A 25,749-nucleotide genomic window follows, 5' to 3' on the forward strand; every position below is an offset into this window, starting at 1 on the left:
AACTCATATAAGCATTGCTATCCTAACAAGAGTCATAACACAAGACCTAGTTTCCTATGAAGACTGAACCAAGGACTCCCTTCTCTCTCCAACGGCACGTCATAGCGAAATAACACAAAATTCCCATCTTCTTTCCAAAAAAGTATCAGATGATTTACCTAACAACGGTAAGGCAGAGGAAGGAAGAATTCCATTTGTATCTCATTGTGTTGTTCTGTGTCGGCGCCTGTGTGATGCATTGTGGGAAGAAAGCAGGCGATAGGGATGGAAGGGGACTAACCCAGTCATTTGCACTGAGAGACGGATTATGGCCGCCTCAACATATATATTACATTCATATTGAATCATGGTTCCATCTGGAACACCTGTCCCCTGGGTGCCAAACGATACAGCCGGTGACAATATCAATGACATGTTTATGAAGACACTCAACTATTATTAAACCCGATCTAATCTGGTTAGGCTGAAGCTCAGTCAGATAATATTGGGCTAAAGACTGAGTACTTGAAAGAAGTGAGGCTTGTTGAATTCTTATTTTAAGATACCAAGCAATTGTGAGACATTACTCTTACCCAAGAGGAAGCTAGTTTATGGACTTCAATGAATGAATTCAGTGTGCGTGTGCGTACATGTGAGAGACTTTTGGAAGAATATATTATACACATTTTATGTGGCGAGCGTGTCTATAAATGTCAGTTCATCATAGCAATCACCATAGCTCTCCCCGCTCAACCGCATAAATATTGCTGTCTCCCTCCCGTTCCCCCTGTCTTCACCTCCCTCCCACTCTCTTTTCAACTCCCTGCTGTGCAACAGACCCACAACGCTAACTCACAATCACTCAAATACATATATCCCCAAACCATAGCACACAGAAACACACACCTAGCCAGCACCCAAACACACACAGAGAGAATAACACACACCACACACACACACACACACACGTCTCCTTGGGTAGTCTCCTCTCAGAGATTGCATTTATCGCTCTGTCACACTGTTGCGGATGGAGGGCGAGCTGAATGCCACAGTATTCATTACCGCCCTCACACACCGCCTCAATCATCCAAATGACATCTATCTGCCTCAGTCTCCGTGTCTGCCCCAGTCTCCGTGTCTGCCCCAGTCTCCGTGTCTGCCCCAGTCTCCGTGTCTGCCCCAGTCTCCGTGTCTGCCCCAGTCTCCGTGTCTGCCCCAGTCTCCGTGTCTGCCCCAGTCTCCGTGTCTGCCCCAGTCTCCGTGTCTGCCCCAGTCTCCGTGTCTGCCCCAGTCTCCGTGTCTGCCCCAGTCTCCGTGTCTGCCCAACAGAAGGGGCACTAACGAGGGAGGTGTGACGTAATTACAACGAGCCATCTAGCATTTAGGTTGTGTCAAAGCACTGGGCTATAATCTAACTGTAAATCAGGAGAGTGTGATGACTTCAAAAACAAGGCGCGATAGCGTGGCAGATAGTCTAACTGATGATAGGGATCTGTGAAATTCAATCAGCTCTAATGTGGCTGCCTGGAGAGGAGAAGAAACACTTTGATCATAGAGATTTTAGATAATACCTCTTCATTTAGCTAGAGGGCCAGCACCGGTGAATAAACTAGTAAAGAGAAAGAGCAATATGGAGTGTGTGCCAAATATGGTGAGATTCTGTACATTGACACTAATATGTATGACTATGTATGGGACGAGGGTCTGTACTACAGCGAATGCATTTGATGTGCGTGTTCGTACGCATCAGCCTTATGAAATCCCATTTGGAGTTTGTTGCGAGGTAGATCACTTCTTAATTAAAGCTAAATGAATCCATTGTACGCACCATTCTGTAATGTAGTGTTCCATTCACACTGGTGATAGTTTAATAAGGTATTCTTACAGGAGAACAAAGTCTCGTGAGGTAATAAGTTCCTCCAACTGTGCAGCGACTGACAGCTCCAGAGGAGCGCCTATTTTTGGTAAGCCTGACATTTTGCATAATTACCTCCCCACTGATACTGAATGAAACCAGACATGTCCTCAAAGAAGTATAGCTGGTTAGGCTGTCTCCCCACAGCGATCCCTTGTAATGTGTGTGTGTGTATATACACTTGTTCTTCTATCCTCGTGGGGACCTGAAATCTCCAAATGTTCCCACAAGGATAGTAAAACAAGTACCATGAAGACAAAAGACTATTTTAAGCTTAGGGGTTAAGTTTAGAGTTAAAATAAGGGTTAGAATTAGGGGGTAGATTTAGGATTAGAGTTAGGGGTTAAGGTTAGGGATTAGAGAAAATAGGATTTTGAATGGAAATACATTTTAGGTCAGCCACAAGGACAGAAAAACGAACGTTTGTTTGTGTGTGTGTGTGTGTGTGTGTGTGTGTGTGTGTGTGGTTATGAATATAAGAATGACTCATCTTCATCCAAACACTCTTACCTGTTAAAATGCTCCCTGTATTCCTTTGCCACTCTCTGAATCAGAGTCTTTAATCTAACAGACAAATCAACAACAACAAAAAAAAGAGAAAGGTACCACATTAGTTCACATCAGTCCACATCGTGATGCTCTTCCCACATGCATCAATTTGTGGGCAATCCAAACAATAAATGCAGCGCTTATCTTTAGTTGAAAAAGCTGGGCGTTTTTAAATGCCGCCGCAGCGGTTTCCATGGAAGCGTGCGATTGTAATTTGTCTAGCAGCACTAGGCTTTAATTTCAATGTTCTTTTGTACCTGCCGCTTTCCTCTGTCGGGTCTTTCTCGTCGATGACTGCAATCGCCACCAATTTGCCTGTAGAGGGAGAGAGGGATTACAAATCACACTCACAAACAGACAGAAGAAGAGAAGGCGGGAGGACAATAGCCTGAAGATAAAAGGCTTTGGGGGAGATATCGCACATCACTACAGAAGCAGCTAAAACAAAGAAAGCACCAACCAAGGTTTCAATTCATTTGTCATTCTGCATTTGGTGACTTCTTGGTGGTTCTAGAACCAGTGTGCGGAGGCTATTCAGGTGCAGTAGAAGGAGAAGAAGCCCATAAGAACAAGAGAAATGGACTCATAAAACAACTGCCATACAACTTAAGATGGGTGTACATGTATTGTTCAGTGTTCAGGCTTGTGGACTGATGCAGGAAGGAAGCACTTGGTTGGAAATGGTAAGAACTGCTCCGCCCTCTGCTGGCGTGTCATGTAGCATTACATGACAAAGCCTTGGTTGAGGTTATTATGTTGAATGTAATGATAGGATGCAATACGGGGGGGGTGGAACAATCCCAAATCGACCCCTTGACTCTGTGCACTTGTGGAGATCTGAGAGACTTTGATTGGTGTAAGCAATAGGGTAAAACGTCCACCTAGAGGGCAAGTTGGAGCTATTACCAAATTGCTTACACCTGTCAAATCCACCTAGATAGCCACAAGTGCACAGGATCATGGAAAAGGACTATACCGTGCTTGTCAGTATGTTGGTAGAGTACAGAATGTATACTGTACCTGTCTCTCCCAGTTCATACAGGGTGAAGCCATCGATCTGCAGGTAGCTCTGAAATCGCTCTTTGTTAACCCAGGAAGACAAGCCACCGTCCACGTACTCTGCAATTACAGAGAATAACAAGACAACAGAGAAATGTCAAGCATTGATGATCAATTGAGAAAACAACAGTTTACAGAGAATGGTTCAATTGAGTATTGACGCGTGGTTGGGAAGTAGAAGGTCAGACTAATTACTTACTTACTACCTGTTGATATTCGCTATGTGAGGAAGACAAGCTCGCACGCACGCACACAGTTTCCCACACATCCAGACACTACAAAGAGGGCCACATACAGTGGAGATGTGGCTGGACCATCGACGCCACCTTTACTCAAGCTAGTCCTATACTGAACTGTATTATTATTATTAAAATATTTTTGTTTTTACAGATTTTGTATGAAAATCGCAATATAAAATAATCATCATCATCATCATCATCATTATTACGTGCTATTGGACCAGTGTTCTGACAGATATTTGTCTAAGGGTGAAGTGGTCTGGTAGGATACATTTCAGAACTGCTGCTTACTATAAACTTTAGTAGTATACTGCAGTATACTATACCGCATACTGTAATAACACTTGATTACGTAATGTTTACTTAAATATTTTTAGATCGATTGGACTGCTAGATAGCTTTTCTGCTAGCTGCTAGCGTTGTCGATGCTGTTTTGATTTAAACGTGCTGTCCCTGGGCAGCTCATGCCGTGGATTTCCTCTGAGGTTCCCACTCGATCGTGTAGTGCTTACTATAGAACTTTGTAATATACTGTAGAATACTATACTCCACACTGTAGTCTCTTGATAGATTGATTTGACTATTTAAAAACACAAATACAAGCACAAAAGTGGATGCAATGCATTAAAAATACAAAATAAGTTTAAAATGTAGGGATGCACGATATAAAATCAGTAAGCATATCGGAATTGGACGATATTAGCTAAAAATCCCAACAATGGCATCGGCTCTTTGTATATATATAACGCCGATGTGCAAAACCGATGTCAAAGCTGACGTGCATACCTGTATAACGTAGGTAGATGACGTAATGATGCCACAAAAAAAATACAGCGCAACACAGCATTCCTAACCTAGCCCACAATGTCTGCTGTGTGGATCTATTTTGAAGTTTCAAAGGAAGATAACAAAAAGGCCCGTATGAGGGTGACCGGTAGCGTAGTGGTTAGAGTGTTGGGCCAGTAACCAAAAGGTTGCTAGATAAAATCCCCGAGCTGATAACGTAATAATCTGTTGTTCTGCCCCTGAACAAGGCAGTTAACCCACTGTTCCTAGGCCGTCATTGTAAATAAGAATGTCTTTACTGACTTGCCTAGTTAAATAAAAAGGTTCAAATAAAAACATTTGTTCTGCTATTAGTGAAATATTTCAATACCACAAACCCAACTACTCATTTGAAAGTGCAACACCCCCAGACGTTCAGCGACTACTTAGAACAAAAGCAGGAAAAAACTAAGAGCACACTTCCAACAACTAAACAAGTTCAAGTCGAGCAGTCATTTGAAAGAGTAAGAACATTTCAGCTAGACAACTCAAAAGGTCGAAATCCATTAACGCCAAGATTATGGAATTCATTGCCCTTGACAATCAACCCTTCTCTGTCGTGGACGATGTTGGCTTTCGCCGACTGGTCGAGCACATTGAGCCCCAGTTCACACTACCATGTAGGCGCTTTTTCTCAGATGTGCCCTACCGAAGTTAAACAGTATTGTTGAAACGCACATCCATGAGCTACTTGCTATGGGCGTCACTGCTATTAGCTTCACGACTGACATTTGGACCAGCGATGTCAGCCCCATGAGCATGCGGAGTCTGACAGCACAGTGGGTCGATGAGGATTTCGTACTGAGGAAAGCCGTATTGCAAACTCAAGAATGTGCTGGTTCTCATATCGCTGCTGCCATTTCAATGGCATTTGAGAACATGTTTGAAACTTGGAAAATCCCCAAGAACAAAGTACACGCTGTGCTACGTGATAATGCACGTAACATGACAAAGGCTTTGGAAGAATGTGGAGTCGCCAGTTTGCCATGCATGGCACACACGCTGCAACTGGATGTGAACATGTTTTGGCCCAACGAAGATAGTGGGTCATGTTGAATGCATACAGCCGCCTGCAAGCAATACAGGAGCAGCTTGGAGTGAAAACAAAAAGGCTTAAGCAAGACGTTTCCACCAGATGGAACAGTACTTTTTACATGATGGAGAGCCGTTTCCCCATCCTAGCTAAAGCTGTGTGCAAGTATCTTGGTGCTCCCTGTACTAGTGTGGACAGTGAGTGCCTTTTCAGTGCGGCTTCACACATTGTAGACAAAAAAAATAAACAGACTCTCTTGTGACAAAGCCGAGCAGGTCCTCTTTGTGAAGAAAAACCACCCCCAAATGTTACAATTGGAAAAAGCCCAATGGCTTTTCTTTTGTTTATTCGTGGCTGGTATAGGTCAAAATTTTCATTTAATTTAAAACAAAGCATTTTTGTTATTTTGTTAATTTCCTAAATGAAAGATGAGATGTGTTGTAAATTTGCTCACATTTTACTAGTCAAGACAGATGATCACATTTGAAAAGTTTAACCTGTTGGGGCTAGGGGGCAGTATTGAGAATTTTGAAAAAAATATGTGCCAATTTTTAACTGTGCCATTTATAGCAGTTTATGACATAACCTAAAGACAGTCATTTTTCAAGCAGTTCAAGCTAAAATGATTAACTGCATTTTAGTTTAAACCAATATTTATTTCAAAGCATTTTTTCGTTTCTCCATACGGTCAAGATTGGATAGTAAGAGCCACCAACAACTTAACCATCTTTGTAATATTTGTGTCATGAATATCTGTTGTGTGATAAAATACATTCAAGGATTTGTCATTTACAAGTTATTAAACAATCTGTTACTAACTGAACATATGAAACTTTGTTTCAACTATTTAACTGTACTGGAATGCTTAAAAGGCCGCTATCGGTATCGGCCAAAAATGTCATTGTCATGCGTGCTCCCTCTCCGGCCTCTAAGTCACCAGGCTGCTCATTATGGCGCACACCTGTCACCATCGTTACGAACACACATCAAACTCACCTGGACTCCATCACTTCCCTGATTACCTTCCCTATATGTCACTCCCTTTGGTTCCTTCCCCAGGCGTCATTGTTTCTGTTTCATGTCTGTGCGTTGTTTGTGTTTCTTGTTTTGTATTATGTTGTGTTTATTTATTAAAAACACTCACTCCCTGAACTTGCTTCCTGACTCTCAGCACACATCGTTAGTCATATTGGTGCATCCCTATTAAAATGTATTTCCATTGTTTTCCTAGTTCACATTTACACCTAACCCACATGAAAAAATGCTAAAGCCAGTGCAATAATGTCCTTTTGTTTTCAGTGGGTTTGTTGGGAGAGGCTTTGCTGGTTTGAGGTCCAGGCAGTTTACTGGCAGCGCCCTCCAATCAGTTGACTGTCTAAATAAAGTAATATGTATTTATAAAATATCAATTGTTTATGTAAATGCAGTGGTTAACTGTTTATTTTCTACCATCAGAAGTACAGTACTGTTTGTCACTGTTTTTGGTCATCTGAATGTAAAAGCACTGTTCTCTCAGAAAGCCATCTAGTGTAAGTAACAGATCTAAGAAGTCACGTTGGTGTACTCTTAATGCATGTTATGTGTCAAATAAGCAAACCTAAATCTCTAAGCTTTAAAGTAAATTTTCTTGCAATTATATACATTTAGCCATGTCTAATGTGTATTCATATGGTATTTGATGGGGGCCACTGCGCTAAGCCAGCACTTCAACTTAAAAATCAGCCCTGTAGTCTATAACCTGGTCAAGTTAATAAACTTTACTTGTTCTTTATATCTGACTCTGAAATGCTTACCTATAAATGGGCCTAGAACCTAAAGTTTAGATGTTACAATTGTAATACAAATTTTACATTTTTGCTGAAGTGTTGTCTGATCTGTTACATTGCTCAGAACCGTTGAATCAACTCAATAGGTGGCCTGTCACGAACCAGTGTGTCTTATGTTCTGGTTGAGGTGTTCCCCTCAACAAACAGTAACTGGCGTAGTCTGGTAGTTGTGCCATTTTAGTTAAGGTGTTACTACAATACGGTCATGTCCGCAAAAACACTACAGTAAATACTAGTCACGTAGGCGAAAACACTACAGTAACTAAACAGTATACTACAGTCATGTCTGCAAAAGCAGTACAGTAAATACTATAGTTTATATAATACTACAGTATTTAGACTAGTATACTATATTATTTTTTTATGTGGGTGTGCTGTGTCAAAGCTGGCATGTTGAGGATCAGGGTGGCTAAAAACATCTGGAGGAAATGGTAATGCGAATAGTTTTCCAAACATGAAAACAGTTTTGTTGACGCACAATTCTATGAATGAACAACATCAGACCGAAGATGTAACTTAAGCATTTTAGAAGAGTCTGATTCACAAGATAACGAACACAGGTCTCAAATTCTACTGTGCAACTGTGTAGGCCTGGATTCTTTTCACACTGTGACATCTGGATGAATAATACCCTCCCTCTCCCCCGACCTTATTAGCCTAACAATTTTGTTTCTGTATACAACCACACTGGTGAATGACTCAGAGCAAAAAATGCCATTCACACTCAGGAAGTAGCTAGTCTGAGCTCTTTTCAATTTTACAGTGCATGCATAACTCCCCCGCTTCATTAAAACCGCAATGACAAATTGTCATATTCAACACTACAATTTCCTGAGTGCAAACCAACCCCATGTTGTTTTTCTTTTTCTGTGACCCCTTTTCATTTTTCTTAATTGGGGGTTACAGGTACAATATACAAGGAAAAGAAACAAAAATAAGTGATCCTCCACCCCTAACCTCCCATCCCATTCACCCAACCCAGCCTCCCATGCGAGCACAGAAAACATTCCACATACCACCCCTTCCCCGTGGGCCTGACAGCAATGACAGTAAAATACAACTAAAATGTAATGCATATATACAAACATATACAGTACCAGTCAAAAGTTTGGACACACCTACTCATAACAGAGTTTTTCCTTTTTCAATGAACAGGTGTGCCTGGTTAAAAGTTTAATTTGTGGAATTTCTTTCCTGCTTGAGACAATCAGTTGTTGTGACAAGGTAGGGGTGGTATAGAGAAGATAGCCCTATTTGGTAAAAGACCAAGTCCACATTATGGCAAGAACAGCTCAAATACGCAACGAAAAACGACAGTCCATCACTACTTTAAGTCAATGCGGAACATCGCAAGAACGTTTTGAAAGTTTCTTGAAAGTTTCTTCAAGTGCAGTCACAAAAACCATCAAGCGCTATGATGAAACTGGCTCTCATGAGGACCGCCACAGGAAAGGAAGACCCAGAGTTACCTCTGCTACAGAGGACAAGTTCATTGGAGTTCACTGCACCTCAGATTGCAGCCCATATAAATGCTTCAGAGTTCAAGTAACAGACATCAACAACAACTGTTCAGAGGATACAGCGTGAATAAGGCATCAATTGCTGCAAAGAAACCATTACTAAAGAACACCAATAAGAAGAAGAAACTTGCTTGGGACAAGAAACATGAGTAATAGACATTAGTAGACCGGTAGAAATCTGAGTCCAAATTTGAGATTTTTGGGGGGGAATATATATTTAGACTATTGTATGTACACACATTGGTCCTACCAATGTTGCATCTGTCTGTAAAAGTATGGGTTTATTCGTCTTCTTTTGTGTGAGACGCAGAGTAGGTGAACGGATAATATTCGCTTGCGTGGTTCCCACCGTGAAACATGGAGGTGTTATGGTGTGGAGGTGCTTTGCTGATGACACTGTCAGTGATTTATTTAGATTTCAAGGCACACTTAACCAGCATGGCTACCACAGCATTCTGCAGCGATACACCATCCCATCTAGTTTGCGCTTAGTGGGACTATCATTTGTTTTTCAAGAGGACAATGACCCAAGACACCTCCAGGCTGTGTAAGGGCTATTTGACCAAGAAGGAGAATGATGGAGTGCTGCGTCAGATGACCTGGCGTCCACAATCACCCAACCTCAACCCAAATGAGGACGAGTTGGACCGCAGAGTGAAGGAAAAGCAGCCAACAAGCACTCAGCATATGCGGGAACTCCTTCAAGACTGTTGGAAAAGCATTCCAGGTGAAGCTGGTTAAGAGAATGCCAAGAGCGTGCAAAGCAGTCACCAAGGCAAAGGGTGGTTAATTTGAAGAAAGTTTAAATAAACTTGCACTTACATGCACTTAGGTTGGAGTCATTAAAACTCCTTTTTCAACCACTCCACAAATGTCTTGTTAACAAACTATAGTTTTGGCAAGTTGGTTAGGACATCTACTTTGTGCATGACCCAAGACATTTTTCCAACAATAGTTAACATAGATATTATTTCACTTATAATTCACTGTATCACAATTCCAGTGTGTCAGAAGTTTACATACACTAAGTTGACTGTGCCTTTAAACAGCTTGGAAAATTCCAGAAAATTATGTCATGGCCTCAGAAGCTTCTGATAGGCACATTTTTAAAATTCATTTTACCTTTATTTAACTAGGCAAGTCAGTTAAGAACAAATTCTTATTTTCATTGACGGCCTAGGAACAGTGGGTTAACTGCCTTGTTCAGGGACAGAACGACAGATTTGTACCTTGTCAACTCGGGGATTCGAACTTGCAACCTTTCGGTTACTAGTCCCAACGCTCTAACCACTAGGCTACGCTGCCGCCCCGATGTGTGTGTTTTTTGACATCATTTGAGTCAATTGGAGGTGTACCTGTGGATGTATTTCAATGCCTACCTTTAAACTCAGTGCCTCTTTGCTTGACATCATGGGAAAATAAATATAAAAATCAGCCAAGACCTCAGAATTTTTTTGTTGTTGTAGACCTCCACAAGTCTGCTCCCAAGGATGAACCAATCTCCAAACACCTGAAGGTACCACATTCATCTGTACAAACAATAGTACGCAAGTATAAACACCATGGGACCACGCAGCCGTCATTCCGCTCAGGAAGGAGACGCGTTCTGTCTCCTAGAGATGAACGTACTTTAGTGCGAAAAGTGCAAATCAATCCCAGAACAACTGCAAAAGACCTTGAAGATGCTGGAGGAAACCGGTACAAAAGTATCTATATCCACAGTAAAACAAGTACTATATCGACATAACCTGAAAGGCCGCTCAGAAAGGAAGAAGCCACTGCTCCAAAATAGCCATAAAAAAATGAGACTACGGTTTGCAACTGCACATGGGGACAAAGATCGTACTTATTGGGGAAATGTCCTCTGGTCTGATAAAAATAAAACTGTTTGGCCATAATGACCATCGTTATGTTTGGAGGAAAAAGGGGGAAGCTTGCAAGCCGAAGAACACAATCCCAACCGTGAAGCACGGGGCTGGCAGCATCATGTTGTGGGGTGCTTTGCTGCAGGAGGGACTGGTGCACTTCACAAAATAGATGGCATCATGAGGTGCGAAAATTATGTGGATATATTGAAGCAACATCTCAAGACATCAGTCAGGAAGTTAAAGGTTGGTCGCAAATGGGTCTTCCAAATGGACAATGACTCCAAGCATACTTCCAAAGTTGTGGCAAAATGGCTTAAGGACAACAAAGTCAAGGTATTGGAGTGGCCATCACAAAGCCCTGACCTCAATCCCATAGAACATTTGTGGGCAGAACTGAAAAAGCGTGTGCAAGCAAGGAGGCCTACAAACCTGACTCGGTTACACCAGCTCTGTCAGGAAGAATGGGCCAAAATTCACCCAACGTTTTAGAACACCTCCATTTTTATAAAAGTTCACACAGTTTGTCTTCATGTACTCTGAAATTAAAGCATAGAACAAATAATCAACTGGAGACAGAAAATAAATCAGGGAATCTTTTTGTTTAACAAAATGTTATCGTCAAAGTAGCCACCTTTTGCAGACATAACAGCCGAACACACTCGTGGCATTCTTTCTACAATGGAAATCAAATATCATTCGGAAAGTTCCGTGTGTTGCACTTGTAGGTTGCTTTGCTTTCACCCTTCTGCCCAGTTCATCCCAAACCAGCTCGATGGGGTTTAAGTCTGGAGACTGTGCTGTCCATTTGATGTGCTGACCATTCCATGATTTGAAGCCTACCGTCTTGTTCTTTTCTTATAAGGTACACTACAGTTCAAAAGTTTGGGGTCACTTAGAAATGCACTTGTTTTTGAAAAAAAAAAAAAAAAAAAACCTTTTTTGTCCATTAAAATAACCTCAAATTGATCAGAAATACAGTGTAGACATTGTTATTGTAAATTACTATTGTAGCTGGAAACGGCTGATTTTTTATGGAATATCTACATAGGCGTACAGAGGCCCATTATCAGCAACCATCACTCCTGTGTTCCAATGGCACGCTGTGTTAGCTAATCCAAGTTCAAAAGGCTAATTGATCTTTAGAAAACCCTTTTGCAATTATGTTAGCACAGCTGAAAACTGTTGTACTGATTAAAGAAGCAATAAATCTGGCCTTCTTTAGACTAGTTGAGTATCAGCATTTGTGGGTTTGATTACAGGCTCAAAATGGCCAGAAACAAAGCACTTTCTTCTGAAACTCATCAGTCTATTCTTGTTCTGAGAAATGAAGGCTATTCCATGCGAGAAATTGCCAAGAAACTGAAGATCTCGTACAATGCTGTGTACCACTCCCTTCACAGAACAGCACAAACTGGCTCTAACCAGAATAGAAAGAGTGGGAAGCCCTGGTGCACAACTGGGCAAGAGGACAAGTACATTAGAGTATCTTGTTTGAGAAAGAGACGCCTCACAATTCCTCAAATGGTAGCTTCATTAAATAGTACCTGCAAAACACCAGTCTCAATGTCAACTGTGAAGGGGCGACTCCGGGATGCTGGCCTTCTAGGCAAAGAAAAATCTGTATCTCAGACTGGCCAATAAAAAGAAAAGATTAAGATGGGCAAAAGAACAGACACTGGACAGAGGCACTCCGCCTAGAAGGCCAACATCCCGGAGTTGCCTCTTCACTGTTGACGTTGAGACTGGTGTTTTGCGCTTACCTTTGTACCATTTCAGGTTATTCACTGGATTTAAACTGCTTAAATTTCAGTGAAAACTGGAAAAATGGGGGTGTTCTAAAACTTTTGACCGGTAGTACATTTGTGCAGGCTGCAATTGTTCCTTGACTAGCACCAATCATTCTCATTGTTGTTAATTCTAATGTTGTAACTTCTAATATTAACTGTTTCCACTGGCGAATTGGGAGAAAGGTGATTGCCATCTAAGAGCCAACATCTTTTTTTTGTGGCAGTGCTGCCTGCTAGCAGTGCTACCTGCCAGCAGTAATCTTCTCTGATTGATTGAGAGATTCAAGGAGCCATCATCGTTGATTAACACAGCAATATTTACATTCATGCACTTCGAAATGTATGTTGTAACTTTGTCCCAGAAGCATTTAATTGAAGGGCACTGCAACATCATATGAAGAAATGTGCCTAGCTGATTTGAAGGGACACAGTGAACAGTTAGAGCCAATTTCATCGTAAAATGTTTCCTTGATGTTAAATACAGTCTGTGAACAAAGGTTAAATGTTTGATGGTTCGGATTACGGAATGCCAAGGTCAAGTTTTTCCATATTCTGTTCCAGTTAAAGTGCTGTTCAGATTCACTTAGATCTGTGGATCATATTTTAATGGCTAGCTCAGAATATGAGCTTTCCAAAAGTAGATTATACATTATAGAGATCAGTCCTTTCGGGAACCCAGATAATTTATTTATAAATCCCATCGTTGGATGGTTCGGTAGTTGGGTTTCCCAAGAGTCCCTAGGCCAACATAGCTGACCTAAGTTGTAAATATAGAAAAAAAGGAGTTGCCTAGTAATGCGTCTTTCAAATCTTTACTGTCCATGATAATTGGTAAGGGTACAGATTACACATTTGGACCTTTGGGAGGATGCAAAAGGCCGTCCTCCAGATCACAAGGCATTATTGTGAAATATGATATGTCTAACAACGAGTTGCAAGTTATTTTTTTATTTTTTTTTACCTTGACATGTGGAACAGGCGTTTGAACGGAAAATACCTTATCTAGTTTCACCATCTGCCACTAGCAAAAGTGAGCAGCGGGGAAGCAGAGCCAAGCTTGCCTACACTGTTCTCCCAGAGAAAGAAGCAGCACACGGGCACCGGATTAAATGATTGATGTCAAGTACAAGATTCCATTATGAAATGTTAAGTTAACAAGACCTCGTTGGGTAACACCAGCTGGCTAAAGAATAAAAATAATGCTGTAGGTGTGAACACATTTATAATAAGCTATTAGTAGGACTCCCTCCTACAGGAGATATGCGTTGACCACCCAACCATAATACCTGTACTAAACTTATGGACCATCATGGTCATACAATGCTAATACAAGTTCTCCTCATGTAGCCAAAAGCTAAGCTTTGGCTGCATATACTGTATGCAACGGCGAGTCATCCCTTTGCCGTTACATACTGTACAGTAGGTTATATGTAGTCATAGCAAGACGTTCTTCATAGCACCGAGTCAGACGTGGGCAGACTGGCATTCCAGAAAGTTCTCTCCGCAGCTGCTTGGCCTTTATAGACAGCAGGTGGGCAGGCGGCAGCTTGAAAGTTTATTCTTCCTCCCTACTGAAGCAGTGGGGGAGACAGAGAGGGAGAGAGGAGAGAGGGTAGGCATCACGCTGAGTCCAGCAGCCTGACTGGGCCTCGTTCACCTTGAAACAAATTAGCTCGCGACTAGCGCTCGTCTCTGCCTGGGTCGAGCCCTGCAATCTCCACATACACCAACACGAGCCTGTCAGCCCGAGTTTCACAAATCAGGAGGGGTCGAGGGAGGGTGATAAGCCAGCGTATTTAGTTTGAAAGTGAGATGCAGGTATGACATATGCCTGGTAAAGGAAGGTTAATGGTGGATTGTCCCTCTGAGACAAAGCAGACTGAAAAGGAGAGGAGGCTCGTGTTAAGGGCCTGACTACCAGGGATGTCACTCACACGGTAAGAGAGCACAACAAGCCAAAAGATGGGTTGGGATAGCTTGGCAACATCCATAGACCAGATTATAATGATATCTGGCATGAACATCAGCAAAGGAGAGAATGGTTACCGTGTGCTAGCAAATGATATGACAGGCAGGGCACACGACAGAAAATGGTGTGCAGTAGTGTTGTACGGTATACCAGTACCACGGTAATACCACGGTACCAAAACGTCATGATACTTAAGATACCAACACTTCAGAATATAAGCATTTCGCTACACCTGCAATAAAATCTGCTAAATATGTATGTGACCAATAAAATTTGATTTTCATATGACACTACCAAGTTTTTCAGCCCTACCGATCTAAAGAACCGGTTGGCGCCCGTTATAAAATGTTTATAGTCAATTTTTAAAAATAAATTCAGTTGAATTTAAGCAAGTCACTAGTCTCTTGTATGCACAGATCCAATAATTAGAGGTCGACCATTCATGATTTTTCAACACCGATAACGATTATTGGAGGACCAAAAGAAGCCGATACCGATTAAATCGGCCTATTTATTTATTTATTTGTAATAATCACAATTACAACAATACTGAATGAACACTTATTTTAACTTAACATACATCAATAAAATCAATTTAGCCTCAAATAAATAATGAAATATGTTCAATTTGGTTTAAATAATGCAAAAACAAAGTGTTGGAGAAGAAAGTGCAATATGCGCCATGTAAAAAAGCTAACGTTTAAGTTCCTTGCTCAGAACATGAGAACATATGAAAGCTGGTGGTTCCTTTTAACATGAGTCTTCAATATTCCCATGTAAGAAGTTTTAGGTTGTAGTTATTATAGGAATTATAGGACTATTTATCTCTATACGATTTGTATTTCACATAGCTTTGACTATTGGATGTTCTTATAGGCACTTTAGTATTGCCAGTGTAACAGTATAGCTTCCGTCCCTCTCCTCGCTCCTACCTGGGCTCGAACCAGGAACACATCAACAGCCACCCTCGAAGCAGCGTTACCCATGTAGAGCAAGGGGAAAAACTACTCCAAGTCTCAGAGCGAGTGACGTTTGAAATGCTATTAGCGTGCACCAGCTAACTAGCTAGCCATTTCACATCGGTTACACCAGCCTAATCTTGGGAGTTGACAGGCTTGAAGTCATAAACAGCGCAATGCATTGCGAAGGGCTGCTGGCAAACGCACTAAAGTGCTGTTTGAATGAACGCGTACAAGCCTGCTGCTGCCTACCATCGCTCAGTCAGACTGCTCTATCAAATCATAGACTTAATTATAACATAATAACACACAGAAATACAAGCCTTAGGTCATTAATATGGTCGAATCCGGAAACTATCATCTCGAAAACAAAAAGTTTTTCCTGTCAGTGAAATACGGAACCGTTCCGTATTTTATCTAACGGGTGGCATCCCTAAGTCTAAATATTCCTGTTACATTGCACAACCTTCAATGTTATGTCATAATTACGTAAAATTCTGGCAAATTAGTTCGCAACGAGCCAGGCGGCCCAAACTGTTGCATATACCCTGACTCTGTGTGCAATGAACACAAAATGACACAATTTCACCTGGTTAATATTGCCTGCTAACCTGGATTTCTTTTAGCTAAATATGCAGGTTTAAAAATATATACTTCTGTGTATTGATTTTAAGAAAGGCATTGATGTTTATGGTTAGGTACAGTCGTGCAACGATTGTGCTTTTTTCGCAAATGCGCTTTTGTTAAATCATCCCCCGTTTGGCAAAGTCGGCTGTAATTTGTTAGGAAGAAATAGTCTTCACAGTTCGCAACGAGCCAGGCGGCCCAAACTGCTGCATATGTTGATGTTGATTTTGACTCTGTTTGCAAGAGAAGTGACACATTTTCCCTAGTTAAACGAAATTCATGTTAGCAGGCAATATTAACTAAATATGCAGGTTTAAAAATATATACTTGTGTATTTATGGTTGGAGCAATGTGTACCTAAGCGATTATATGCAACGCAGGACAGGCTAGATAAACTAGTAATATCATCAACAATGTGTAGTTAACTAGTGATTATGATTGATTGATTGTTTTTTATAAAGATAAGTTTAATGCTAGCTAGCAACTTACCGTGGCTTCTTACTGCATTCGTGTAACAGGCAGGCTCCTCGTGGAGTGCAATGTAAAGCAGCTGGTTAGAGCGTTGGACTAGTTAACCGTAAGGTTGCAAGATTGAATCCCCGAGCTGACAAGGTACAAATCTGTCGTTCTGCCCCTGAACAAGGCAGTTAACCCACCGTTCCTAGGCCGTCATTGAAAATAAGAATGTGTTCTTAACTGACTTGCCTAGTTAAATAAAGGTTCAATTAAAAATGTATTTTAATATGCAGAGGCCATATCTCCGTAAATGCTGCACGGCCGATGCATGGAGCGCCTGATTTCACCTGCTTCTCTCCGTCCTCTCTTCACACGGGTCTATTCCTCCGTCAGTTTTTTGGGGAAATAATTTAGCTGTGATGGCGAGAGGGGATGCAGACCCAGATCAGTCTTGTGTTATTAGATTTCTACATTTGTTACATTGGAGCAGTGCGCAAAGCGAACAATGTTGATACATTGTATAATTTAATCGCCTGTTATAACCAAGAGCACAGACCAGTCTGAGTAGACTTTGCAAGTTCACTGTCATGCAGCCTCAGAGTGTCAGTGGGAAAATGGAGCACCACTTGGTGACAGGCATACTTGCAGCTTCAGAGCAAAGAAAAAGTCTGTCTCTAGCCTAAATTGTAAAAAACATAATAATACCCATATTACCCCAGATGCCTTTTTATATAATTTCACAAATCATAACGCTGGCCGTTTTAAAGTAATCCAGAGTCGCTAAATATTGGTGTGTTAACAAACAATGTTGTTCAGTAATGTTAACTAGCTAGCTAACAACCTGGTAACTTGACAGTAAGTTTAGGCAAATTTGATTGGCACAGGAAGAAAGGAAAAAGGGTCTGCTTCAAAAAGGTAGGATTAATTTAGGGCTAAAGTAAGCCTAAACTATCTAGAAAAATCTATTTCTTTCTGATGCTCCTTAAATTCAGTTTGGTGCCTAACGTTTCAAAAGTTGGAAGCAGTGTGTGTTTGTGGGAGAGAGAGTGGTGTGTTTATGAGAGTGAGGGAGACAGAGAGAGGAAGAGTGTGTGTGTGTGTCTGTGTTAACTGAAGAGTAAATAAGGTTTCATGCAGTGTTTTCCCCTTACTGACACGCAGGTCCTTATGAATGTATATCACAAGAGGTTGGTTGAACCTTAATTGGGGAGGACGGGCTCGTGGTAATGGCTGGAGCGGAATCAGTGGAACGGTATCAAACACATGGTTTCTATGCCTTTGATGCCTTTCCATTTGCGCCGTTCCAGTCATTACTATGAGCCATCCTCCCTTCACCAGCCTCACTAAATGAATATTCTGGGAAGACCTTTGCAAATATGAGCAAATCAGCCATTCTATGCAGTATTCCATTATACACTGAACAGTATGAAGTCAAATTCAATGTGTTGTAACGTGAACAAGCGTCCGGGGGGGGGGGCGACCAGGATGCTAGGCCACTGATTTCTTTCCCACCGTGGTATCACGATACTACTCGGTGTCGTGATACTTGGCCTGGTATCGTATCGTTTGTAAAATGTTGGTAGCAGTGTGCAGTGCATGCTTCATTGCCATAGAGGGAAATAGGAATCATTACTGAAGTTCTGTCATCCTTAAGAGCAGGTTATCTATCCAAAACATTCATATAAACCCATTCATTCATCGCACCTCACTGACATACTCCCACTGAAACATTTGCAAACTAATCTTGCCTTGATGCAGGGCTTCCAGGCTGTAATACCATAAACCGCACCACATAACTGGCTATATAAGCATAAAACTGCTGAAATGTTCCATGTACAGCCAAGCGAGACATTGTTGATATGATCTCATTAACAGTATGCTATATATGAGCCCAGCTTTAACAAGGGGAAAGGAAAAAAAGATGTCAAAAGGCTGGAGACAGAGAGACAGAGAGACAAAGAGAAGAACAAACTAGTAACCCTACTGTCTAGCGTCTATTTCGGTCTTCATTATAACCATGTTCAAGTCTAGCATGCAGCCCATTATCTTTCACTGAACACAGACTTTATGTAAGATTAAAAACTCCATATCTAGTCAAAGCACTTCTCCTGTACAGTATATTCAGGCTGTAACATTATCAAAGTCGAGTAGGACTTTGTCAAACTTCCAAATCGGAGCACTTAGGATGTTAAAAATGGATGAACCCCTGTACTTTTTGGTTGCCATGGCACCTGATGGCAGCCTGTGTAGTTTACTTCTGCTAATGTATCTGTAATTTTTTGTTTTATTTGTTCATATTATGTGCATTGTTTTTAATATATTTTTATTTTTTTATAGCTAATCAAGTATTGAACACATTTATTTTTACCAACAAGGTTAAGTTAGTTATTTTTATCAACTCCTTTAATCAACTAGCTAATGGTTCGGATTCGAAAACCAGCCCAAATCTTCAAAAGAGCCTCATCTCATTTTCTTTCAGCCTGGAACAAAGACTCAGAAACGGCAGCAAACCTCATTCACTACACAGAAGGGGTTAACCTGTTGAGGAAAGACCCAGTTCCGCCAGGGGAACCCCGTTCCGCCAAGGGAACCCCTCGCCAACAGCCAATGAAATACCAGGGTGCCAAATTCAAAACAACAAAAATCTCATAATTCAAATTTCTCAAAACATACAAGTATTATACACCATTTTAAAGATAAACTTCTCGTTAATCCAACCACAGTGTCCGATTTCAAAAAGTCTTTACGGCGAAAGCATACCATTAGATTATGTTAGGACAGCACCTAGACAAGAAAAACCACACAGCCATTTTCCAAGCAAGGAGAGGCGTCACAAAAACCAGAAACAGCTAAAATGACACTCCCAGGACTCAATGTTCACAATACATGTATGTTTTGTTCGTTAACCTCTCTAGGGTAGGTGGGACGAAATCGCCCCACCTACGCAACAGCCAGTGTAATCCCGTGGCGCGTTATTCAAATACCTTAGAAATGCTATTACTTCAATTTCTCAAACATGACAATTTTACACCATTTTAAAGACAAGACTCTCGTTAATCTAACCACACTGTCCGATTTCAAAAAGGCTTTACAACGAAAGCAAAACATTAGATTATGTCAGCAGAGTACCCAGCCAGAAATAATCAGACACCCATTTTTCAAGCTAGCATATAATGTCACATAAACCCAAACCACAGCTAAATGCAGCACTAACCTTTGATGATCTTCATCAGATGACAATCTTAGGACATTATGTTATACAATACATGCATGTTTTGTTCAATCAAGTTCATATTTATATCAAAAACCAGCTTTTTACATTAGCATGTGACGTTCAGAACTAGCATACCCACCTCAAACTTCCGGGGAATTTACTAAATTACTCACGATAAACGTTCACAAAAAACATAATTATTGTAAGAATTATAGATACAGAACACCTCTATGCACTCGCTATGTCCGATTTTAAAATAGCTTTTCGGTGAAAGCACATTTTGCAATATTCTGAGTAGATAGCTAGCCCTGTGATGCCGGGCTATTTAGACACCCACCAAGTTTAGCCCTCACCAAAGTCAGATTTACTATAAGAAAAATGTTATTACCTTTGCTGTTCTTCGTCAGAATGCACTCCCAGGACTTCTACTTCAATAACAAATGTTGGTTTGGTTCAAAATAATCCATAGTTATGTTCAAATATCCTCTGTTTTGTTCGTGCGTTCAAGACACTATCCGAAGGGTAAATAAGGGTGACGCGCCCGACGCGTTTCGTGACAAAACATTTCTAAATATTCCATTACCGTACTTCGAAGCATGTCAACCGCTGTTTAAAATAAATTTTTATGCCATTTTTCTCATAAAAAAGCGATAATATTCCGACCGGGAAACCGTGTTTTAGTTCAAAGACACAGAAAATAAAAACACGGGGTCGCCTCGTGCACGCGCCTCAGTCTCATTGTCCTCTGATAGACCACTTACCAAAGGCGCTAATGTTTTTCAGCCAGGGGCTGGAATTACATCATTCAGCTTTTTCCCGGGTTCTGAGAGCCTATGGGAGCCATAGGAAGTGTCACGTTACAGCAAAGATCCTCAGTTTTCAATAAAGAGAGCCAAGAAGCCCAAGGAATGGTCAGAGAGGGCACTTCCTGTACAGAATCTTATGTTTTTGCCTGCCATATGAGTTCTGTTATACTCACAGACACCATTCAAACAGTTTTAGAAACTTTAGGGTGTTTTCTATCTATGCATATTCTAGTTTCTGGGCAGTAGTAATAACCAGATTAAATCGGGTACGTTTTTTATCCGGCCGTGTAAATACTGCCCCCTAGCCCTAACAGGTTAAAGTTCATATTTATATCCAAAAACCCCATTTTACATAGAGCGTGTAATGTTCAGAAATGTTTTGTCTCCAAAACTTCCGGTGAATGAGCACATCAATTTACAGAAATACTCATCATAAACGTTGATAAAAGATACAAGTGTAATGCATAGGATTATAGATACACTTCTCCTTAATGCAACCGCTGTGTCAGATTTCAAAAAAGCTTTACAGAAAAAGCACACCACGGAATAATCTGAGTACAGCGCTCAGACACCAAAACAAGCCATACAGATACCCGCCATGTTGTGGAGTCAACAGAAGTCAGAAATAGCATTATAAATATTCACTTACCTTTGATGATCTTCATCGGAATGTACTCCCAGGAATCCCAGTTCCACAATAAATGTTTTTTTTGTTTCGATAAAGTCCATATTTATGTCCAAATACCTCCTTTTTGTTTGCGCGTTCAGTTCACTATTGCAAATGCAGAAGGCGCATGCACTAAGTCCAGACAGAAAGTCAAAAAAGTTGCATTACAGTTTGTAGAAACATGTCAAACAACGTATAGAATCAATCTTTAGGATGTTTTTATCATAAATCTTCAATAATATTGCAACCGGACAATTCCTTTGTCTGTAGAAATGAAAAGGAACTCAGCTCGCTCCCATGGCTGTGCGCGTGACTGAGAAGACGGCATTTTGCCAGACACCTGATACAATCAGCTCTCATTCTCACCCCATTCACAGTAGAAGCCTGAAACAACGTTCTGAAGACTGTTGATATCTGGTGGAAGCCTTAGGAAGTGCAATATGACCCCACAGACACTGTATATTGGATAGGCAATCACTTGAAAAACTACAAACCTCAGATTTCCCACTTCCTGGATGGATTTTTTCTCAGGTTTCTGCCTGCCATATGAGTTCTGTGATACTCACAGACATCATTCAAACAGTTTTAGAAACTTCAGAGTGTTGTCTATCCAAATCTACTAATATGCATATATTTGCCTCTGGGCCTGAGTAGCAGGCAGTTTACTCTGGGGACGCTTTTCATCTGAACGTGAAAATATTACCCCCTATCCCAATGAAGTTAACCAAGTCCAAGCACGTGTTTCCAGAACTGGAAAAACATCGACCCAGCCAGCTTGTCAGAGGACATCTTGAACCTGTCTCTTCCAGCTTTTTCATCAGTGAATGAAACTGTGGAGTTTTACAACCAATCCCTGAGCAGTGTGCTTGACGTCCATAAAAATATTGGACATCGCATCCGCTCGCTTAGCTCCCTGGTTTACTTCAGAACTGTGAAAAACGAAATCCACTGGTCGCATCATGGAACGGCATCTCAGAAACTCAGACTTCATCGTCCACAAATGGGCCTTTCAAGAGCACCACATGGCCTATTCCAAGGCCATGAAAGAGGCGCAGTCAACGTTCTACTCCAACCTCATCAATAACAATCCTGGAAACTCAAAGCACCGGTTGCCCACCATAAACCATCTTTTGAAAACCCAGTCCCAGATGGAGACAACAGAAGAGCAGTGTAACAGCTTCATTTACTTTTTTTTTTTTTAAACAAAAGTTAGCAACATCAAATCTTTCATCTCCTGCTCTACTACTCCGTCTCCTCCCGCCCTCGACCCACCACGAATGCCACCTCAGCCCCTCTCCTGTTTCCTTGACCCAGGGAGGTATTAATGGAAAACCTACTCCTGTACCTTGGATCCTATTCCAAAAGCCCTGCTCAAACCATGCATCCCTGCACTGATAACCCAGATTGTTAACCACTCCCTCCAATCTGGCAGTGTCCCACCTGCATTTAAGACCACTGTCATCAGCGGTCTTCTGAAGAAGCCCACCCTAGACCCAGAAGTGCTAACCAATTACAGGCCAATACCCAACCTCCCCTTTCTCTCCAAGGTGTTGGAAAAAGTGGTGTCTGTACAGCTCCAGGAACAGCTCAACCAGAATAACCTGTTTGAGAAGTTCCAGTCAGGTTTCCAGCCAACACCACAGTACTGAAACAGCCCTACTCAGGGTCACCAAAAACCTGCTGATGGCAGCTGATGCAGGCACTCTGCGTCTCCGGATCCTCCTGGACTTGAGCGCAGCGTTTGACGCTGTCGACCACCCCATCCTCCTCGAATGCCTCCGGGACACTATCGGAATATCTGGACCACCAGCTCTAAGTTAGTTCCACTCCTACCACTCAGACAGGATTGGCAAGATTGTTGTTTTTAGAATTTACGGATAGCCACGGTCACACTCAAGACATAATTTACAACAAAGAATGTGTTTAGTGAGTTCGCCAGATCAGAGGACGTAGGGATGAACTGGGATGTTCTCTTGATAAGTGCGTGAATGGGACCATTTTCTTGTCCTGCTAAGCATTCAAAATGCAACAAGCACTTTTGGGTGTCAGGGAAAATGTATGAAGTAAAAAGTACATTATTTTCTTTAGGAATGTTGTGGAGTAAAAGTTAAAGTTGTGAAAAAAATAGTAAAGTACAGATAACAAAAAAGTTATACTTAGTTATTTACACCACTGCCCAGCTGTCAGTAAAAACTGCCCCAAGTCCCTATGATGCATGTGCCGCCTGAACACCTACCTTGAGGAGATAAAGGCATGGATAAAGCAACTGAACAGCAGCAAAACCGAGGCCTTACTCGTTGGCAACCCCTACCAGGTAACTCGTCAATAACACACCTCCAATCTGGGTGTAAAGCTTGATTCCTCACTGACCTTTGACAAACACATCAAACAACTGTGTAAAGCATAATTCTATCACCTCAAGAACATTGCCAAACTTCATCCCACCCACACTCAGTCTGATGCAGAGAAGCTCAACCATGCCTTTATCTCCTCAAGGCTGGACTATTGCAACGCACTCATCGGGATCCCTGGCAGGAGTCTCCAGAAGCTCCAATACATCTAGAACAACACTGCCAGAATCCTGATGAGAGTGCGGAAACACCATCACATCACCTCCATACTGGCATCTCTGCACTGGATCCCAGCCTCATTTCAGATTGAAATCAAAACCCTCGTGCTGACTGTCCAGTCTAATTATGGCAATGCCCCTCCTTATCTCAAAAAACTGCTCTCCCCCCAATAGCCCCACCCTCGGGTCAAGTGATAGCCTGCTCCTCCATGTCCCCAGGACCAAGCTCCGCTCCTTTAGGGGCCTTTCTATTATAGCTGTGCTCCTTGGTGTCCTTGTAGCGTCTGCTGTGTTCTTTGTGTCAGTTGCCATGTCTAGTGTCAATTATTACTTTTTTTGATCAGATTATTCTGTAAAATGAAAATAATTATTATTACTTGTATTCCGTGTGAGCGTTCATGCTCCAAAATGGACTGCTAGGTTGTTTGTTCTGTGCAGCAAGCCGATCAGAGCTTGATGGCATTATGTCAAATAGTGTTTACACAAAGTAGGGCTGCTGTATTTGGACAACACTAAAACTGCGGAGTGGGAATACTGAAGGGGTGTTCTGTGTAGACCATTTCAAATTCTGGCAATGAGTGTACAAACAGGAATTAACACAAAACACTACACATGTAGAAATAGACACTGGAATTATCACAAAAGCAAGCCAATATACGTGTCCAAGCTAAACCCCACAGCTATTCATAACACAACTAGAAGCTACAGTAAATGGTGACGTACTAGTCTCATATTTGAATGAGCTGATTGCATGTAGTTGTAAATGTCACTATGTTCAATGCAAATTCTGACCGTCTGGCGATGATAGTAACTTGCATATGTGGTGGAGGGGAGATATCGCGTGTACGTCCCAAATGGTACCCTATTCCCTATATAGTGCACTAGTTCTGACCAGAGCTCTATGCACTACATAGATAATAGGGGGCCATTTGGGAAGTAGCCCAACACATGCCATAAAAATGTGTCATAGAGCACCAGAGAGAATGTGAACATAATTTCAGTGGCTGCTATGCTACATTAGAGGAACTCGCCTGTTAGGCACAGAGCACAGCCCAGAGCAGAGCACTAATGGCAGGACTCCCAAACCAGGGACCATGCTGAGGAAGATTCAGGTAAAATATGCATCACACTGACTAAATACAAGGTATTATTGGAAAGGCTTTTAGGTCATTATACCGACTAGAGCATTTCTCTTAGAAGCACTATGAGATGTGTTAACCAATCAAAATGTGAATTTACCATTCCAATTTTACTTTTGGATTGTGTACTACTGTTGTTCTTGAAGTAACAGCCTTCAAAATCCTTTTCATTGTGCAGAGCCTGTGGTCTTGCAGTAACGCACGCTCTCAGTATCAGAATAACGGTTCCCAACCGGAGACCGGGATACAATTCTACTGTTCTCCCACTTGCCTGTCTACCCCCTCTGTTTCCAAATGTCTAAAGATGAAGTGTAGATGAATGTAAAATATATATATTTTTAAACTTAAGTAATAAAAATATGTTATCTATCCCAGAACCACTTATGTTTTCCAGTAGAGTGAGATAACCAAGCTGCATGTTCAGAAAAAAGCCAATCATCTGTCATATCTTGTTGCTCCGGCTCTGATTTCCCTAGCTTATCTCTGGCAGTAACCATGGCGATGCAAGCCATACAGAACATCCTCGTTATCAGGGTCCTAGAGGACTCGCTGGAGTGTGGTATTTTCGTGGTGACCGTCTGCTGTGAAGACCGCCTCCTGCTGGACTTCTGGTGGCGGAAGCCCCCATTTTGGAACAGCCAGGTGGAACAGACAGACATCCAGTGCCAGGCTGGACCAGAGCCAAACCAGGGGATGGATTTTGTTCTGCGGGCCCTTCACAGAGCGCCTAACCTCCCCAACAT

General features: G+C 41.6%; 1 protein-coding gene across 1 annotated transcript in view; it reads right to left on the reverse strand.

Moving 5' to 3' along the window:
- The window catches only part of LOC115195726 (protein disulfide-isomerase TMX3), a 58,693-nt gene that overhangs the window by 14,648 nt on the left and 18,296 nt on the right, over nucleotides 1-25,749 (reverse strand). The window contains exons 10-12 of the mRNA XM_029755895.1: nucleotides 3,464-3,562; nucleotides 2,701-2,758; nucleotides 2,405-2,458 (exon numbers count right to left, since the gene is read on the reverse strand). Of these exons, the coding sequence (XP_029611755.1) occupies nucleotides 2,405-2,458; nucleotides 2,701-2,758; nucleotides 3,464-3,562 (211 nt within the window). The remainder of the gene's footprint in view (nucleotides 1-2,404; nucleotides 2,459-2,700; nucleotides 2,759-3,463; nucleotides 3,563-25,749) is intronic.

This window comes from Salmo trutta, chromosome 6 (genome assembly GCF_901001165.1).
Source record: "Salmo trutta chromosome 6, fSalTru1.1, whole genome shotgun sequence".
In the NCBI taxonomy this organism is placed as follows: Eukaryota; Metazoa; Chordata; class Actinopteri; order Salmoniformes; family Salmonidae; genus Salmo; species Salmo trutta.